Source organism: Salvelinus fontinalis, chromosome 31 (genome assembly GCF_029448725.1).
Source record: "Salvelinus fontinalis isolate EN_2023a chromosome 31, ASM2944872v1, whole genome shotgun sequence".
Taxonomy (NCBI): domain Eukaryota; kingdom Metazoa; phylum Chordata; class Actinopteri; order Salmoniformes; family Salmonidae; genus Salvelinus; species Salvelinus fontinalis.
Window position 1 is genome coordinate 22274620 of NC_074695.1, and position 15230 is coordinate 22289849.

The following is a 15230-nucleotide window of genomic DNA, read 5'->3' on the forward strand; positions in this document are numbered from 1 at the left end:
CTGTTAAGGATGGTATACTGTTGAGAATGGTATAATGATCAGGATGGTATACAGTTCAGGAAGGAATACTGTTGAGGATGGAATACTGTTGAGAATGGAATACTGTTCAGGATGGTATACTGTTCAGGATGGTATACTGTTGAGAATGGTATACTGTTCAGGATGGTATACTGTTTAGGATGGAATACTGTTGAGAATGGAATACTGTTCAGGATGGTAAACTGTTCAGGATGGTCTACTGTTGAGAATGGTATACTGTTCAGGATGGTATACTGTTTAGGATGGTAAACTGTTCAGGATGGTATACTGTTGAGAATGGTATAATGATCAGGATGGTATACAGTTCAGGAAGGAATACTGTTGAGGATGGAATACTGTTGAGAATGGAATACTGTTCAGGATGGTATACTGTTCAGGATGGTATACTGTTCAGGATGGTATACTGTTCAGGATGGTATACTGTTTAGGATGGAATACTGTTGAGAATGGAATACTGTTCAGGATGGTAAACTGTTCAGGATGGTCTACTGTTGAGAATGGTATACTGTTCAGGATGGTATACTGTTTAGGATGGAATACTGTTGAGAATGGAATACTGTTGAGGATGGTCTACTGTTAAGGAAGGAATACTGTTGAGAATGGAATACTGTTGAGGATGGTATACTGTTGAGGATGGTTTACTGTTCAGGATGGTATACTGTTCAGGATGGAATACTGTTGAGGATGGTATACTGTTGGGGATGGTATACTGTTGAGGATGGTATACTGTTGAGGATGGTTTACTGTTCAGGATGGTATACTGTTGAGGATGGTTTACTGTTCAGGATGGTATACTGTTCAGGATGGAATACTGTTCAGGAAGGTATACTGTTCAGGAAGAAATACTGTTCAGGATGGAATACTGTTAAGGATGGAATACTGTTGAGGAAGGAATACGGTTGAGAATGGAATACTGTTGAGAATGGAATACTGTTCAGGATGGTATACTGTTCAGGATGGTATATTGTTCAGGATGGTATACTGTTAAGGAAGGAATACTGTTGAGAATGGAATACTGTTGAGGATGGTATACTGTTGAGGATGGTATACTGTTGAGGATGGTTTACTGTTCAGGATGGTATACTGTTCAGGATGGAATACTGTTGAGGACGGTGTACTGTTCAGGATGGTATACTGTTCCAGATGGTATACTGTTCAGGATGGTATACTGTTCGGGATGGAATACTGTTCGGGATGGAATACTGTTGAGGGTGGAATACTGTTCAGGAAGGAATATGGTTGAGAATGGAATACTGTTGAGAATGGAATACTGTTCAGGATGGTATACTGTTCAGGATGGTATACTGTTGAGAATGGTATACTGTTCAGGATGGTATACTGTTTAGGATGGTAAACTGTTCAGGATGGTAAACTGTTGAGAATGGTATAATGATCAGGATGGTATACAGTTCAGGAAGGAATACTGTTGAGGATGGAATACTGTTGAGAATGGAATACTGTTCAGGATGGTATACTGTTCAGGATGGTATACTGTTGAGAATGGTATACTGTTCAGGATGGTATACTGTTTAGGATGGAATACTGTTGAGAATGGAATACTGTTCAGGATGGTAAACTGTTCAGGATGGTCTACTGTTGAGAATGGTATACTGTTCAGGATGGTATACTGTTTAGGATGGAATACTGTTTAGGATGGAATACTGTTGAGGATGGTCTACTGTTAAGGAAGGAATACTGTTGAGAATGGAATACTGTTGAGGATGGTATACTGTTGAGGATGGTTTACTGTTCAGGATGGTATACTGTTCAGGATGGTATACTGTTCAGGATGGTATACTGTTGGGGATGGTATACTGTTGGGGATGGTATACTGTTGAGGATGGTATACTGTTGAGGATGGTTTACTGTTCAGGATGGTATACTGTTGAGGATGGTTTACTGTTCAGGATGGTATACTGTTCAGGATGGAATACTGTTCAGGAAGGTATACTGTTCAGGAAGAAATACTGTTCAGGATGGAATACTGTTAAGGATGGAATACTGTTGAGGAAGGAATACGGTTGAGAATGGAATACTGTTGAGAATGGAATACTGTTCAGGATGGTATACTGTTCAGGATGGTATATTGTTCAGGATGGTATACTGTTAAGGAAGGAATACTGTTGAGAATGGAATACTGTTGAGGATGGTATACTGTTGAGGATGGTATACTGTTGAGGATGGTATACTGTTGAGGATGGTTTACTGTTCAGGATGGAATACTGTTCAGGAAGGTATACTGTTCAGGAAGGTATACTGTTCAGGAAGAAATACTGTTCAGGATGGTATACTGTTCAGGATGGTATACTGTTCAGGATGGTATACTGTTCCGGATGGTATACTGTTGAGAATGGAATACTGTTGAGGATGGTATACTGTTGAGGATGGTTTACTGTTCAGGAAGAAATACTGTTCAGGATGGTATACTGTTCAGGATGGTATACTGTTCGGGATGGAATACTGTTGAGGGTGGAATACTGTTCAGGAAGGAATACGGTTGAGAATGGAATACTGTTGAGAATGGAATACTGTTCAGGATGGTATACTGTTCAGGATGGTATACTGTTGAGAATGGTATACTGTTCAGGATGGTATACTGTTTAGGATGGTAAACTGTTCAGGATGGTATACTGTTGAGAATGGTATAATGATCAGGATGGTATACAGTTCAGGAAGGAATACTGTTGAGGATGGAATACTGTTGAGAATGGAATACTGTTCAGGATGGTATACTGTTCAGGATGGTATACTGTTGAGAATGGTATACTGTTCAGGATGGTATACTGTTTAGGATGGAATACTGTTGAGAATGGAATACTGTTCAGGATGGTAAACTGTTCAGGATGGTCTACTGTTGAGAATGGTATACTGTTCAGGATGGTATACTGTTTAGGATGGTAAACTGTTCAGGATGGTATACTGTTGAGAATGGTATAATGATCAGGATGGTATACAGTTCAGGAAGGAATACTGTTGAGGATGGAATACTGTTGAGAATGGAATACTGTTCAGGATGGTATACTGTTCAGGATGGTATACTGTTGAGAATGGTATACTGTTCAGGATGGTATACTGTTTAGGATGGAATACTGTTGAGAATGGAATACTGTTCAGGATGGTAAACTGTTCAGGATGGTCTACTGTTGAGAATGGTATACTGTTCAGGATGGTATACTGTTTAGGATGGAATACTGTTGAGAATGGAATACTGTTGAGGATGGTCTACTGTTAAGGAAGGAATACTGTTGAGAATGGAATACTGTTGAGGATGGTATACTGTTGAGGATGGTTTACTGTTCAGGATGGTATACTGTTCAGGATGGAATACTGTTGGGGATGGTATACTGTTGGGGATGGTATACTGTTGAGGATGGTATACTGTTGAGGATGGTTTACTGTTCAGGATGGTATCCTGTTGAGGATGGTTTACTGTTCAGGATGGTATACTGTTCAGGATGGAATACTGTTCAGGAAGGTATACTGTTCAGGAAGAAATACTGTTCAGGATGGAATACTGTTAAGGATGGAATACTGTTGAGGAAGGAATACGGTTGAGAATGGAATACTGTTGAGAATGGAATACTGTTCAGGATGGTATACTGTTCAGGATGGTATATTGTTCAGGATGGTATACTGTTAAGGAAGGAATACTGTTGAGAATGGAATACTGTTGAGGATGGTATACTGTTGAGGATGGTATACTGTTGAGGATGGTTTACTGTTCAGGATGGTATACTGTTCAGGATGGAATACTGTTCAGGAAGGTATACTGTTCAGGAAGAAATACTGTTCAGGATGGTATACTGTTCAGGATGGTATACTGTTCAGGATGGAATACTGTTGAGGGTGGAATACTGTTCAGGAAGGAATACGGTTGAGAATGGAATACTGTTGCGAATGGAATACTGTTCAGGATGGTATACTGTTCAGGATGGTATACTGTTGAGAATGGTATACTGTTCAGGATGGTATACTGTTGAGAATGGTATAATGATCAGGATGGTATACAGTTCAGGAAGGAATACTGTTGAGGATGGAATACTGTTGAGAATGGAATACTGTTCAGGATGGTATACTGTTCAGGATGGTATACTGTTGAGAATGGTATACTGTTCAGGATGGTATACTGTTTAGGATGGAATACTGTTGAGAATGGAATACTGTTCAGGATGGTAAACTGTTCAGGATGGTATACTGTTGAGAATGGTATACTGTTGAGAATGGTATACTGTTTAGGATGGAATACTGTTGAGAATGGAATACTGTTGAGGATGGTATACTGTTAAGGAAGGAATACTGTTGATAATGGTATACTGTTGAGAATGGTATACTGTTCAGGATGGTATACTGTTTAGGGTGGAATACTGTTGAGAATGGAATACTGTTGAGGATGGTATACTGTTAAGAAAGGAATACTGTTGAGAATGGTATACTGTTGAGGATGGTTTACTGTTCAGGATGGTATACTGTTCAGGATGGAATACTGTTCAGGAAGGTATACTGTTCAGGAAGAAATACTGTTCAGGATGGAATACTGTTAAGGATGGAATACTGTTGAGGAAGGAATACGGTTGAGAATGGAATACTGTTGAGAATGGAATACTGTTCAGGATGGTATACTGTTCAGGATGGTATATTGTTCAGGATGGTATACTGTTAAGGATGGTAAACTGTTCAGGATGGTATACTGTTGAGAATGGTATAATGATCAGGATGGTATACAGTTCAGGAAGGAATACTGTTGAGGATGGAATACTGTTGAGGATGGTATACTGTTCAGGATGGTATACTGTTCAGGATGGTATACTGTTCAGGATGGTATACTGTTGAGGATGGAATACTGTTGAGAATGGAATACTGTTCAGGATGGTATACTGTTCAGGATGGTAAACTGCTCAGGATTGTATACTGTTGAGAATGGTATAATGTTCAGGATGGTATACAGTTCAGGAAGGAATACTGTTGAGGATGGAATACTGTTGAGGATGGTATACTGTTCAGGATGGTATACTGTTGAGAATGGTATACTGTTCAGGATGGTATACTGTTGAGGATGGTATACTGTTCAGGATGGTAAACTGTTCAGGATGGCATACTGTTCAGGATGGTATACTGTTCAGGATGGTATACTGTTCAGGATGGTATACTGTTCAGGATGGTATACTGTTGAGGATGGAATACTGTTGAGAATGGAATACTGTTCAGGATGGTATACTGTTCAGGATGGTAAACTGCTCAGGATTGTATACTGTTGAGAATGGTATAATGTTCAGGATGGTATACAGTTCAGGAAGGAATACTGTTGAGGATGGAATACTGTTGAGGATGGTATACTGTTCAGGATGGTATACTGTTGAGAATGGTATACTGTTCAGGATGGTATACTGTTGAGGATGGTATACTGTTCAGGATGGTAAACTGTTCAGGATGGCATACTGTTCAGGATGGTATACTGTTCAGGATGGTATACTGTTTAGGATGGAATACTGTTGAGAATGGAATACTGTTCAGGATGGTAAACTGTTCAGGATGGTATACTGTTGAGAATGGTATACTGTTGAGAATGGTATACTGTTTAGGATGGAATACTGTTGAGAATGGAATACTGTTGAGGATGGTATACTGTTAAGGAAGGAATACTGTTGATAATGGTATACTGTTGAGAATGGTATACTGTTCAGGATGGTATACTGTTTAGGGTGGAATACTGTTGAGAATGGAATACTGTTGAGGATGGTATACTGTTGAGGATGGTATACTATTCAGGATGGTTTACTGTACAGGATGGAATACTGTTCAGGATGGAATACTGTTCAGGATGGTATACTGTTGAGGATGGAATTCTGTTGAGGATGGTATACTGTTGAGGATGGTATACTGTTGAGGATGGTTTACTGTTCAGGATGGTATACTGTTCAGGATGGAATACTGTTAAGGATGGAATACTGTTCAGGATGGTATACTGTTGAGGATGGAATTCTGTTGAGGATGGTTTACTGTTCAGGATGGTATACTGTTGAGGACGGAATACTGTTCAGAACGGAATACTGTATAATACTGTATGCCACACTGGCCACTAGTTTAGATATTTTAAGTTGGTAATTTGATATACACTGTTGGTTATGTTATTGATAAATTAGTTGAGAGAAGTGTGTGTGTACGTATGTGACTTTGTGTGTGTGTGTGTGTGTGTGTGTGTGTGTGTGTGTGTGTGTGTGTGTGTGTGTGTGTGTGTGTGTGTGTGTGTGTGTGTGTGTGTGTGTGTGTGTGCCATTCTGTTAACTTTTGTGTGGAAGAAAGGGAGGGAGGAGGGATGATGTTTCTGTTTTGGCTCAGTTGGTCATGTCTCCAGGCGACTGACAACAACCTATGGGGGTTCTCATTAAATCCCAGCCCTGATAATTATCCAACCACGCTCCGTTCTCACTTCCCATTGGTGTAAAGCATCATTCACAGTGAATAATTGGCTGTGGTTCTCTAGGTCTGGGGTTGGGCATGGGACCAGACAGGACGCCCTGTGGCTCACCGCTGTGACTGTCACCAGTGTGTGTGTGTGTGTGTGTGTGTGTGTGTGTGTGTGTGTGTGTGTGTGTGTGTGTGTGTGTGTGTGTGTGTGTGTGTGTGTGTGTGTCGGACTATTATACCCTGGCTCCAGGCTCAGTCTGGCATCCTCATTATTATACTTGATGGTTAAAGCAAACACCTCTCTCCATGTCTGCCATCGGCCTTCTCTACTCCCCCCCTCACCCTTCATCCCTCTATTTCCTTCTGTTCCTGTTTCTCTCCATCCCTCTGCCACCCCTGCAGTTTCTGGGCTGAGGCAAACTGCAGCAAACACGGTCGGGAGAAGAGAGTAAGGTACACTATGCCTCTGCAGCAAACCATAGACAATCCAAACAGTGCTGGTCTTAGCTAGGAGGGTTTTAGTGTTGCTCACATTGTGGCTCTGGGCAAAAGAGTATGCTAAAATGTCTACAAGCTAATCCAAAAGTCTAATGTTTATATCAGGTCTGCTCCCATAGGCTTACACAGTGAACACTTTAATCTCAAACCCCTCCTCCTCTTCCCATGTTAATCTATTATGTAACAGGTGTTTGTTTGAAATGGTCCAACAGAGGGAGGAGCTAAGGCGGTACAGTACTTATCATAGAGATGTATAATGTTCAATGTCGTTCAATGGTACTCACCATATCTGCTGATGGAGGTCCTGGAGATGCTGGCTGACGGGGGGATGTTGTAGGAAGAGGTCTGTTTGGGCACCAGAGCCACCACACAGCGGTCAGACACCTGCAACAACACAACAGAGAACATTTTGATAAGAGAACATGTTCAATCACCAATCTACAGGTGTACTGCTCACAGATAACATGTTGAATGTATGCAGTACACATTGATCTGCAAGCCTGATTTGTCACCCTCTGTCTCTTTCTAAGATATACAAACACATCCTCACATGACACATAATGTCCTCCCTCTCTACCTCTATCCCTCCATCCCTGTACTCTGTCACGTTCTCTCCATTCAGCTTCTTTCTCTACTCTCTCTAAAGCCCTGTGGGATTTCTCTGAAGACCATCTCTGTAAGAAACCACTCAAATGCCTCCGTGATGACTGTGCTTGAGATCATCCTCATTGTTATTCCCATCACTCCCCAGCCATTAGGGAAATAAGGAAAGGAGGGATGGAAGGGGGAGCGGGTAGAAAGACGGAGTGAGGGCTTCCCACTGGCACGTCTAGCGAACAACCACCTCCGCCTCATTGTCCTCACAGCAGTGGTGGCGGTGCTTCCTCCAAGCAGCTCAGAGAGAGAGAAAATAAGAGAGTGAGAGAGAGAGAGAAAGCCATAATAGTGACAGGGAAAGAGAGTGAGACAAACGTGAGGTATGGGAGGTTAATGTGAGGTATGGGAGGGTGATAGGAGGAATACGGGAGGATGATGAGAGGAAGATGGGAGGATGATGTGAGGTATGGAGGAAGACGGGAGGATGGTGTGAGGTATGGGAGAATGATGTCAGGTATGGGAGGAGGATGTGAGTTATGGGATGGGGTGGTGAGTTATGGGATGATAATGGGAATTATGGGAGGATAATGTGAGGTATGGGATGATAATGTGAGGTATGGGAGGATAATATAAGGTATGGGAGGTTGATGTGAGGTATGGGAGGATGATGTGAGGTACGGGAGGATAACGTGAGGTATGGGAGGATAACGTGAGGTATGGGAGGTTAACGTGAGGTATGGGAGGATAATGTAAGGTATGGGAAGTTAATGGGAGGTATGGGAGGAAGATTTGAGGTATGGGAGGATGATGTGAGGTATGGGAGGATAACGTGAGGTATGGGAGAATAATGTAAGGCATGGGAGGAGGATTTGAGGTATGGGAGGCTGATATGAGGTATGGGAGGATAATGTAAGATATGGTAGGATGATGTGAGATATGGTAGGATGATGTGAGATATGGTAGGGTGATGTAAGATATGGTAGGATGATGTGAGATATGGTAGGATGATGTGAGATATGGTAGGGTGATGTGAGATATGGTAGGATGATGTGAGATATGGTAGGGTGATGTAAGATATGGTAGGATGATGTGAGATATGGTAGGGTGATACAGGAGGAGGATGGGTCTGCTCTACTCCAGAAGAGAATCATTCCAACCTGGGATCTCTTACTACCGCTGTCTCTGTGTGCAGTCTCACCAAGCCACAGCATTAAAAGTTAGTGTTCTAAACCAAGCCACTTTCATTTGCTGTACATTTCCTCTACAGTGCACTGCTAATCACAGTTGTGAAGGTCTGTTTGTGTGCACTCTTTCCAACTGAATGGACAAAGAATGTCACATAAATACACCATTGTTCCTATATGAAGCCTTCTCTGGCATTTGCAGCCAGCCCAGTGGATGGATTTGAGTTTGAGAGAAGTGAGAGAACAAGAAGGACAAACATCCAAAGGTGTGAAAGCACCAAGCAGCCACAGGCTCAAAGAAAACCTAGGATTCTATTTAAAGAAAGAAAAATATTTATTTTCATGTCATATAGGAGGAGAGAAATAAGCTCCTTTCCCCTGACCCCTCCTGACCTTTAGCCTCTATAATTCTTTGGCTGGGTCACCTCTACTCTCTCCTCTTCTCTACTCTTCTCCTCTTCTCTCTCTTCCCCTTCTCCTCTCCTCCCATTACTCAACTGCTAATAACGTGGCCCCACGATGCACCTATAGGGGTGTCTCTCCCCTCATCTCTTTTCCCCCTCTCTCTATTCATCTCTCTTCTCCACCCCCCTCCCTGACTAATCTCTACCAGGCCATTAGTTGGGGTCACAGCCAGGGTTGGGGTAGAGGCCACAGCTAGCTACAGCTCCAGCAGACAGGGCCCACTCTAATAGCCACACTGGAGAGACACTTGAAAGGACATAGGCTTAAGGAGGATTCTTCTCAGAAATTGATGCCACACCGTCTGCCCTCTTAGAGGGAAATTAAAAATGCTCTTTGGAAACCTCTTTCCGCCGGCTCTGGATTGTGAAGACCTCACTCTTCTTCCTCTCAACCCTAATCTATCCTCTCCCCCTCTCCATCCTAACCTTCTCCATTTTGTCTAAAGCCTCTACTCTCTCTCACTCCTACAAGCTCTGACAGTAGTGACACCTTGGAAGGCCCCATTACCATTTCTTCCCACACTCTCTCTTTCTGGCAGGGATTGGACATTGACTCTCTACCTCCCCCTCTCCGCCCTCCATCCTTCAGGGCTAATCCACAGTGTGGGGCAGGGAGGGAGGGAGGTGAGCATGATAGTGGCCTGCAGGTGTGATAAGGGGCCAGTACTACACAGTGATAAGACCTCCATCAAACAGCCCCCCCACCACCCCCCACCCACCCACCTCTATCTCTCATCTCCTGACCCCCAGGCCACCTGATCCCCTGGAAGCCCAGTTTAGGATGACTATCTATCACAGATTGTACTGGGCTGTAGCTTAGTCACACAAAACTACCTAACTGATAGGTCTTTAACTTTAAAATAGACGTAAGATTATTAAGAATTAAATGGTTATTAGTATATTACATGAAACAAATGATCTAAAATGTGTTTTTATCAAACAAAATAGTGTCTCAGAGCATACTATGAAAGTGACACATTGTGTGTTGAGGGTCCAGTCCCACTGTGATATTTTCATTAGAAATGATCACTCAATCTGCTGCAATATCAGCCGCCAGTCATTAGACCCAATACCAACTGTCTTGGCTCAAAGGAATCTGTGGAGAGGAGAGGAACACTCTCTTCACTATGCCTGCAAAAATCTCTATCTAGATTTCCTTTTCTGTTGGAACATATTTTAAAACTCAAAGTCTGCCTGCGGGGCATTGTTTGTTCAGATGATAACAAGGGATGAGCCGCCACAAAGAATCAGATTGACGGAAAGATATATAAAAATTGTAGGAAATGATCATATATCCAACTATCTGTTGTGTCTGTCTGGGTTTGTCTAAAATATCCCCAAACGTCCCAGTGCAGGTTCTCTGTCGGGGAAGTGTGGAACTGAAGCTCCAGGTGAAGTCATGTCGGTTCCTCCACAACACAACAGCAGTAGGACAACACAAGGTCAGAATGGAGGCACAGTGACAGGGCTCTAATAATGTCTTGGCCTAGTTCAGACAACTACACTGCAAGAGGATAGGGACAAGGCCTTTCATGGAGACATTTCCTTCATCACATTTCTAGCTGCACCCCTGGCAGGCGAGAGATAAAACCAAGGTAAGTAGAAAGTAAATCTGACTCAAATCAGGGAGATAAAGTGCTAAAAGTAAGAGCTGGGCTGATGAAAAGAGAGGAGGCGGGATACAGAGGGAGACAGAGGAAGAGCTGCGCTGATGAAAAGAGAGGAGGGGGGATACAGATGGAGAGAGAGGAAGAGCTGGGCTGATGAAAAGAGAGGAGGGGGGATACAGAGGGAGACAGAGGAAGAGCTGGGCTGATGGAAAGAGAGGAGGGGGGATACAGAGGGAGACAGAGGAAGAGCTGGGCTGATGAAAAGAGAGGAGGGGGATACAGAGGGAGACAGAGGAAGAGCTGGGCTGATGAAAAGAGAGGAGGGGGGATACAGAGGCAGACAGAGGAAGAGCTGGGCTGATGAAAAGAGAGGAGGGGGGATACAGAGGGAGAAAGAGGAAGAGCTGGGCTGATGAAAAGAGAGGAGGGGGGATACAGAGGGAGACAGAGGAAGAGCTGGGCTGATGAAAAGAGAGGAGGGGGGATACAGAGGGAGACAGAGGAAGAGCTGGGCTGATGAAAAGAGAGGAGGGGGGATACAGAGGGAGACAGAGGAAGAGCTGGGTTGATGAAAAGAAAGGAGGAGAGGGAGGAAGAGGTTTAAGGTTAGGAGATAGAGAGAGTAAGAGCAGGGCTTTGACAAGGAGGAAGACTAATCAACAGAGAGATTAAAATCACCAATCAGCCAGGCTCCTATCTCATCAACCTATTATCTCCTCTGCTCTGGCCGACAATATGTGTGTGTGTGTGTGTGTGTGTGTGTGTGGGGGGGGGGGGGGTCTAGAGATTAATTCAGTTCCCATGAGCTCAAACTTGCAAAGGTAGCTACTGAATAAAGATGCTACTGTACAGTCTCAATTTAAATGCATTTTCTGTTCTGTTCATTTCAGTTGCAGGAGCTGAGGGCGAGGAGGTGGTGTGTATTTCCATAACCAGGGTATGTACACGATCATCTCCCATGTGATAGGGCAAATAAATAGCAGAGTATCCCTGGTTGATAGGAGTTCCATGAATTCTAATGCATCTCAGCCGGGTCCCTCTTCAACGTGTGAGAATTAGCAGAGTCACAGGGGTGCAGTGTAAATCTGAATGTCAAAATATCTCACACACACACACACACACACTTCTCCATCTCTCTCTATTCTCTCACTCTGGGGATTAATGAGTTGGGCTCTCTCTTTGTGCCAGGTGCCCCCCCCCCCCCCCCCCCCCCCCCCACACACACACCTGTCTTAGGTTATATTATTAGTATAATGGGGGGGTGGCTTTGTGCTCTCCTGGCTGCCAGAACACTTTATATGTTATTATATTTTCACAGCAGTTCAGTCTACATTCTAAATTCCTCCTCACCTCCCCTTGCCTCTTACCTCCTCTCCTCACCTCTTCTCTCCTCACCTTCTCTCTTCTCCTCACCTCACCTCTCCTCACCTCACCTCACCTCTTCTCTCCTCACCTCCTCTCCTCACCTCATCTCTCCTCACCTCATCTCTCCTCACCTCTCACCTCCTCTCCTCACCTCTCCTCACCTCTCACCTCCTCTCCTCACCTCTACTCTCCTCACCTCTTCTCTCCTCACCTCCTCTCCTCTCCTCACCTCTCCTCACCTCTTCTCTCCCCACTCCTCTCCTCTCCTCACCTCTCCTCACCTCACCATCTACTCTCTTCCCCCGTACTTTCTCCCCGTACTTTCTTGTCTCTATGCATGTGTGTGTGTGTTGTTGTGCCCTGCAGCGTCTCCCATGAAGGAAACAGAGAGGGACACAAAGCAACAGAACAACAACAGAGAGATGGAAGTTAACATATTGCACTTCTTCCATCAAGGATTACAGGCTACCCCAGAGACTCAGAGAGACTTAGACAGTCTCGGTGTGACTCGGAGAGCACCGGAGCTCCGGGGGAGAGAGAGAGGTTGTGACTGCTGAGAGGGTGAGGTAGCGGGGGAGAGAGAGAGAGAGATAGAAGGTGAGACTGCTCAGTGCTCACTATCTGTGGGCGACAGGGCTGCGGAGGGAGGAAGTAGGTAGAAGGTTAGAGGAAAAGAAAGTGGAAGAGTGAGATAGAAAGGAAAGAGAGGACTAGGGAAGGAGACAGAGGGGTTAAAGACAGTAAATCAGCAGGGGACCAAGTCCTCAATGAAGGACACTACGACATGTCACATCTAATAACCCTGACACCTTGTAAATTATTCTATCTCTCTCTTCTCCTCCTCTGGGGCAGCAGGTCTGAAAGAGAGGGCCTCTAGTAAGGCTGCAGCCCCAGCAACCCTTCCCATCCTCCCTGACCCCCCCCCCCCCCCCCCCCCCCCCCCCCCACACACACACACACACACACACACACACACACACACACACACACACACACACACACACACACACACACACACACACACACACACACACACACACACACACACACACACACACACACACACACACACACACACACCGACCGACCAACCGACCTCAGCCTGGCTGCAGGGCTGTAGGTTCTACAGGCTGCAGTCGGGAGCTCTGGGCAGATGGTCTCCCTGTCTGAGTAATGGGAACGTGCTGACCCTCTGTACTGCTGAAAGACTCATGTGCTCTGGAGAAGACTGCCCTCTCTACTTCTCTTTCTCCCTCACTCTCTCTCACTCTTTCTTCCGTCTCTCTTTTTCTCCCCTTTCTCTCATTCGCCCCTCTCTCTCTCGCTCACTCTTTCTCCCATCTCGCTCTCTCTCTCTCTCTCTCCCTTTCTGTCCCTCGCTCACTCTCACTCTTTCTCCTCTCTTTCTCTCTCTCTTTTAGACATTAAGGTGGCGGGGAACTTCAGCAAGGTTGAGGCAGGGCTAATTGCCATGGTAACAGGTAAAGGACAGCCTAGTCCCTGAGCAGAGGCAGATGAAATATAGATAGCAGGAGTAGAGGGCCTCAGAGGAGTGAGAATGATGGAAAGAGAAAGAGGTGGAAGGAGAGAGAGAAAGAAAGAGAGAGCAAGAAGGGAATTAGAGAGTTGGAAGGAGAGAGAGAGGGGTGGAGGGTGAGAGAGAGAAACAGAGAGAGAGTTGGAAGGAGAGAGAGAGAGAAGGGAATGAGTGAATGAGAGAGAGGTGGAGAGAGAGAGAGAGATAGAGAGAGAGAAGGGAATGAGAGAGAGGTGGATGGAGAGAGAGAAAAGGGAATGAGAGAGAGATGGAGGAAGAGAGAGAGAGAGAGAGAGAAAGGAATGAAAGAGAGGTGGAGGGAGAGAGGGAGAGTGAGGGATGGAGAGAGAAGGGAATGAGAGAGAGGTGGAGGGAGAAAGAGAGAGAGAGCGAATACTGAGCTGTATTTCTTCAGGGAGGTCTGCTCTCTCTCTCTCTCCCCCCCCCCCTCTCTCTCTCTATCCGGCCACCACCTGCAGAATAATTGTCCTCTACTCTATGTGAGTCATGCAGATCAGATCAAACCAGACTAGTGAATTCTAATGAGGAGGAGGATTCAACGTCTCAAAGTCAGGAGTCTGAACATTACATTTCCCCTACAGTACACTTGAGTGGGCTTGGGTCATTTAACTTCTATAAACGTCTATACATTGAATTTCCATAATCTACTGTATAGAATGGGCGTTCATAATGCAGCTGAATCCCATCACCTCCAGAGAGAGACATACATAGATCCTGTACCATAACAGACTGTAATATAAACTTGATGTAGATGGGATAACCCTACCTGGTAATCAATGAGTGTGTTGAGTCTAGATATACGTAACATAGATCAGTTCACTGTACCTGGTAGTGCATGAGTGTGTTGAGTCTCTTCCAGTCGTTCTCTATCTTGGTGGTGATGTCCTCATCCTGCAGCACCACGCGGGCCATCCGCCCCTGACGCCACTCTGACGGGACCAGAGAGAAGAGATTCTGCGTCAGTCACTCAGCCAGAAACACAATCACACACACCAACACACACACGCACCTATGCACGTGCACAAACACACACACATAGTGTGCACAAGAACATACACACATATTCTCTAGTCTGTGTTATCCATTCACTATTGAAGCCTTTGCATCTTACAGTAATGCCTTTTTTATGTGGTGTGAGCTGAGTTACCTACAGTATAATCAATTCAAATGACTAAACAACACTCTTCTACTGTTTAAAGAGATTGACAATTCTATCTGTTTGTCTCTAAGGGTGTTACCAAGACTGCTATAATAGCCATTACTTCTTCAAGCAAGATGAGTCCAAAACCATTAAGCTATTCTCTGACTGCGTCTTCATTTGCCTTGGTATCACTGAGGAGAGGAGAGGCACACAGACGTCACAAGCTTCCAAAGGACTCTTGAGAAAACACATTATCCAAATGAAGCCGTATCCACAGCCATTCGTTGTGCCGTTCTGTTCTGCAGACACAGACAGAGAGCACTCTGTGTTCCCCGCTAGGTTAGGAGACCAGAGAGACGGCGCCCGCCC

The 15230-nt window shown here is 44.6% G+C and overlaps 1 protein-coding gene across 1 annotated transcript in view; it reads right to left on the minus strand.

Annotated features, from left to right (window-relative positions):
- LOC129829824 (plexin-A2-like) overlaps positions 1-14649 on the minus strand; it is a gene marked incomplete at its 5' end in the record, with an annotated part of 38155 nt that extends 23506 nt beyond the window's left edge. Inside the window, 2 exon segments of the mRNA XM_055891759.1 lie at positions 7227-7326; positions 14546-14649. Coding sequence (XP_055747734.1) covers positions 7227-7326; positions 14546-14649 — 204 coding nt within the window.
- Between the last annotated feature and the right edge of the window lie 581 nt (positions 14650-15230).